At 38.5% G+C, this 5,509-nt stretch overlaps 1 protein-coding gene across 1 annotated transcript; it reads left to right on the forward strand.

Annotated features, from left to right (window-relative positions):
• The first annotated feature begins 1,309 nt into the window (after window positions 1-1,309).
• LOC125896174 (uncharacterized) lies at window positions 1,310-4,861 on the forward strand. Its single transcript, XM_049588540.1, has 7 exons — window positions 1,310-1,445; window positions 1,736-1,942; window positions 2,166-2,404; window positions 2,502-2,602; window positions 2,730-2,899; window positions 3,247-3,440; window positions 4,853-4,861. Exons 1-7 carry the CDS (start codon window positions 1,310-1,312, stop codon window positions 4,859-4,861), a joined length of 1,056 nt encoding a protein of 351 aa, XP_049444497.1.
• The last annotated feature ends 648 nt before the right edge of the window (window positions 4,862-5,509 follow it).

The following is a 5,509-nucleotide window of genomic DNA, read 5'->3' on the forward strand; positions in this document are numbered from 1 at the left end:
ATGAAAAGTTTATCTAAAACGTCATATTGTTGAGTCGACATCTGAACCAATCAGCTGTTAGATCAGGTGAGAGCCAGGCAGTGCAGTCGGTGGAGAGCAACTGCAGCGCCTGGCTCTAAAAACTGCGGCCGCCTCACTCTCGTAGTTTTATCGCTGTCCACTTTTGTAATATGTCAGCGCAAGTTGGGATGAAGTCAGACACAAAACTAACTGAAATTGAATCTGCGCAGGCCTGGCTCATCTCGAACGAACCTAGTGTTCAGGTGCACACCTACGCTAAAAGCAAAGGTACTGTGGTGTCTGAACACCGTGCAAACACCAATCATACAAATCAAATGAGGGAGTTGGAGATTTATTCATTTATTTCATCTGTGTTGATTGTGTCACTGGTCTTGTTTGACCCTACAATGGTATATTGTGTACACATAAATATGACAATGTAAGGTTGAAAGCAAATTAACAGATTCTAAATCAAACTAACAGTGTGATGTTGATTGTTTAAGTGTGGTTCACCATAAATGAAATTAACCTGAGTAGAAAACAAACTACTGAGTTTAAAGAGTGTGAATTGGGAAACCATTACTGTACCATGAGTGGCTGTGACCCACACACAGACACCTACACACAGAACAGACTGAAAGAACGGTACAACTTGCTACAAATGCAAATATTAACCCACATACTATGGAGGACTAAAAGTGCCAAAATTAAATAAATAAATACATCATTAAATAATTAATTAAATATGTCATTAATTAATTAAAATTGCAATTAAATACATAAATGTGTTATTAAATGTGTCATTAATTCATTAAAATACCCATACTTTTAAGTGCCAAAATTAAATAAATAAATACATCATTAAATAATTAATTAAATATGTCATTAATTAATTAAAATTGGAATTAAATACATAAATGTGTTATTAAATGTGTCATTAATTAATTAAAATACCCATTCATTTTAGGTAGAAAACATATATTATTATTTCACTATTTAATTAATTATTTCATGGTCCTTATGTTGCAGTGGATCATGAATTTATTTTATCTGTCAACCTCGCCCATCAACGCCAGTGGGCGGATCCTAATACCTGATTGGTTACCCTGCACATCAAGTCAAGGCAAATCGATTCCAGATAATGGATTGATGCACAGCTTGTGAACACATTCCGATACACTGGGTGGCGCTATTCACCTCTACGTTGGTTTGGATACTCTATTAAACAAAACTTTATTGGCAACAGCTAAAAATCTAGACTCGATCCTCTAGCCCCAATGTTGATACAGCGTGTGAGGTGCAGGACAAAATGTCAAAAACCTGCCCAGAGCTGCTGAGAGAAGCAGCGAATTTGATTGAGGAAGCTCTGAGCAGAACTCCTCCGGCTCCGGCTCAGTCACAGCAGATACCTGCTGCTCCATCACGTAACGTTACACCTGTCCAAGGTAAGCTAAATGATTTAATGTTAGCCAGGTGTGCTACTAATCAGTGACTCGGGACCCAGGTGTGGGTTAAATTAGATAACAATTTGGAGTTGGATCGAAAATGTATTTGCGGCAGGCCCATTACTGTGTGCTTCGTGTGTACATGTTCAATGTAGCTAAATGGTGGGAGCATAAAACTAGTTCTCTAATCGACAAAATAGTGTTAGCTGGCAGTGACATGCCAAGATAGAAGTTGAGGCTGTTTTAGCTGACTGGTGACCATTGAGCTGTGACATTTTTCTGTGTTGCAGCTGATGTAGCAAGGCTCTTTGCGCCGTATAACGGTGGAGCCAGAAGGAACATGCCGAGACGACCAGCACAAGTCCAAGTTAGTCGTAGAAGCTACACACACACTGTCTGTTGTTTGGCTGACCACAAGGCGAATAAAGTTCCAGGTGTGCTGCTTAAAGCAGACCTCCTTACTTCCGGGCTTGGAGAGCAAAAAGTGACATTTTCAGGTCAGTATGAAATTAGGGATTTACCAAAACCAAAAAAAAAAAGTTTGTACTGTCTGTGGCTCGTTGAAATTATTTGCAGTTCAACTCGGCATTTCTTTTTAGTCAGAAGTATTTCCATATGTTCATATTCGACTCAAACATGATTGATTTTCATAGTGTGAATAATATTTGTCACAGGCTTTAGGTCAATCAATATGAGTTATGTCTATTTTTTTTTTTACAGGGAATGACAACGATCCCATGGTTATAACAAATAAACTGATGGAAGTGTTTCCGAAGCTCAAAGAAGGGGGAGGCTTTGAATTTCTAAAAATTGCAGGATCTACTCGTAGCCGAAATCTTGTGCTGCTTGCGTGTCCCAGCACTGGATACACCCTTGCCTATCTGAAAGATCCATCGACGATGATTGGACAGGCTACAATCTACATACGTCCACTTCAACAGGATCTACCCATAGATTGTGTACATATTTACAGAGACTCAGTTTAATACATAATCAAAACAAAGCTCACTGGTGACTTTTAATCATTAGTTAAATGCTATTTGTTGTTGTTGTTAGGAGAGCTCACAAACTGCCTCTGGTCCAGTCATCCCCTGCATCACCTGTCAGAAGGAAGTTCCCTTTGCAGAGATGAAGCTGCACAGATTGAGCTGCAATGGGTATGTAATTCCTAAAGAAATGCAAGGGTAGCATATTATTCATTTTATTTTGGAAAATGTCTCTCTTAGAGTGTTGTGCACACAAATAATAAAGTATGACCATAATTTCAATTTTGTTAACTTCAAGGACACCCATACAGGAATTGGAGAGAGGACAAGAGGGAGGCCGAAGTGAAAATGATAGAGAGACAGCCCCAGTCAGTGACAGTGTTCCAGTGAGGCCTGGAACATCAGCTGAGAATGCAGTTGTACCAGCAGTGACTGACAAGGACTTGGATCACAAAGAAACAGACAGTGGTTTGTGCCATCACAATAGGGTTGCTGTAAGATTGTAACTTAAACTCAGTCAATAGAAAAATGACACCTGCAAGATATAATTAGATAAGATAATACAATTACACACAATTAATAACTTAATAATAACTTTTAAAATATTTAGTTTTTGTTCAGAATGCTGTTATTGTGTCAACTCAGCTTTGTAACAGATTCTGCAGATGTTGGGCCTCATGTTTGTCAGTGACATGGCCAGAACTTTCCTCCTTTTCTGTAGACTGAGAGGATATCTGTATCTGCAGGTGACATGCCAACTCACAACATGTCTCTCCAGAATATATAACTTTATTATTATTGTTGTTGTTGTCTAGAATGGAAGCTTATCAAAGAACCAGCTCAAGCTGCCAAGGTTTTCAAAGAGAATCTGCTAAGGGAACATGCATCTGGGAAACCACTGAGAATGAAAATGGATGTAAGGGACTCTGAAGAGGACAGGGAACGGAACTTCTCTCATTCTATAAACAGCCGCAAGAATGGGCATGTCCACTTCACTGTACTCTTCTTGGTAGGTAATATAAAGTTTGTAATATAAATGTATCAGTAAAGTTTATACCACTCAAGTATCTTATTTGGAATTGTTACATGGGAGAATGGGATCCAAAAAATTATATAATTTGATGACCACTCATGAAAAGCACAATATTCTCCTGTTATCTGGAATAGTCAATATTAAGGATGCTATTCTAAAATTACAGCCAATAGTTATGTTACCTTATCCAGTCAACTGCATTAGTCAGCCACTATTTTTCCACTGTGTTATTATCAGTATTTTGTTTCAGGTGATGTTGCTGTCGGAGAGGGAGTGATGCGGTACTTTATGACAACAATAATATCCAAACTGCAGTTTGGATTCAGTCTAGATCTTGGTAAGTCTCTTACTATTTTGAAGGTTAATATGATGCAATTTTTAAATGTATATCAGTTGTCTTTATCCCCTGCTCTCTTGGTACTTTACAGGAGGAATGGGCCGAACACTGCTTTTGAGGGTGAACCTGACCATCTTGTTCCAGCAGCATCAGAGGTGCTCATTGAAAGTGACCTCTTCCGGGTTGCAGGAAGGATGTTGGCCCACAGCTTTCTGCATGACGGCCCCCATGTCACAGGATTAAGTCCTGCTGTAGTTCATGTACTGTTCAACGGGGACCCTGAAACGGCAACTGTTGTTACAGAAGACTGTCCTGATCTGCACATCAGGAGTATCATAAAACTGGTATGTATCATAAAAAACTTTGCCTTGCAAAATTATTGTTTGGGCAAATGTAATAACTTGTATGGTCTTGATTTTTAGCTTGAACATGAAGAACTTACACCAGAACAGAAGGACACGGTTTCAGATCTTTCCCTGTCTTGGGATCTCCCGTCAACAAAACAAATCGGAGATGGCTACATAACAAACTTCTACTGCATGCAGTGAGTTCCTGCTGGTTAAGTGACAGAATTCACTGCTGTAGTTGTTGAAATTATCGAAAGTGTTGTGAACCCTGGCTTGTTATGTTATGTTATGTCAACACTGGCAGAGATGGAAAACATTTAGCATATTCTTTAGTATTTGCTCATAGTCATGTTAAAGTTCTTGAAAACCAGCATTTAATTCATATACAGTTTAACTACTTCAATATTTCTCACTCATGCAAGTGTTGATAGAACACTGGCGTATTAAAAAAAAAACAATTTCACAAATGTTGACAAAGTAGGAAAATGATTATACAAAACAAAATGTAAACCTTTACAAAAAAAGAGAGCAGCTCAGCAACACACATCTGGTTTTGTGAATTTGCCTTTTGATAATATACTTTAAAAAGGCGATACAGTCAAGTGCCCACTGCATTTGAGCACTAAAGACATCAATTGCAGAAATGTATAAAATGGAATACATTATTCTAAAATGTGTTAATGTCTTAATGTCTTTTGTTAAAGTTGGGTTGAGGATTTGGTCTGTAATATGGGTCGGGCCTGTCTCTTAGGTCATTGGGAGGACCATGCGCCAAATTAAACAGCTGAGAAAGGGACTGAAAGATGTGATGGTATGGCCCCTGCTGACATCTAGGCCAGATGTTGTCTCACTTCTTTTCCCTAAAATGGCTGAAATGCAGTTCACACCCCAGGTATGTCATTTAATTTAGTTACATTTGTGACTTTACTTAATGAATTTACATGTTTTCAATGACTGAGCTGGTTATTTTTCCATTTACCAAGAATGTGATCTGCATATTCCTTCACCAAAATAAGTTCTCCCTTTAAAATAATTACATTGATGTGTTTTCTAAGATGCTCCTAGAAAAAATCACATGGCCAGCTGAGGACAGTGATGATGAAGACTTTGACATAGAGTCCACGTGCCGCATCACTGGCTTCCTGAGGATGTTCATTGAAACAGGTATTAACACCTTATTTGGCAAATGTATTGCTCTCTTTACAAATGCTTCTATGTCTCATGGATAGATATGATCAATTAAAGTTTAACTAAATATTGTCTTGAATCCATTTTATGACTTTTAGCTTCATCAGGTACACTGGCCCAGCTGCTGACATTCTGGGTTGGCTGGGAGAAGCTTCCTCCTGAACTGAAAGTGG

Source organism: Epinephelus fuscoguttatus, linkage group LG10, assembly GCF_011397635.1.
Source record: "Epinephelus fuscoguttatus linkage group LG10, E.fuscoguttatus.final_Chr_v1".
NCBI classification, from domain to species: domain Eukaryota; kingdom Metazoa; phylum Chordata; class Actinopteri; order Perciformes; family Serranidae; genus Epinephelus; species Epinephelus fuscoguttatus.

What these genes read in the sequence shown, in the direction of transcription:
- LOC125896174 (XM_049588540.1), top strand. Translation starts at nt 1,310, where the DNA reads ATGTCAAAAACCTGCCCAGAGCTGCTGAGAGAAGCAGCGAATTTGATT. An exon ending in TAACGTTACACCTGTCCAAG is followed by an intron (nt 1,446 to 1,735) that starts GTAAGCTAAATG and finishes TCTGTGTTGCAG; the next exon opens with CTGATGTAGCAAGGCTCTTT. An exon ending in AGGATCTACCCATAGATTGT is followed by an intron (nt 2,405 to 2,501) that starts GTACATATTTAC and finishes TGTTGTTGTTAG; the next exon opens with GAGAGCTCACAAACTGCCTC.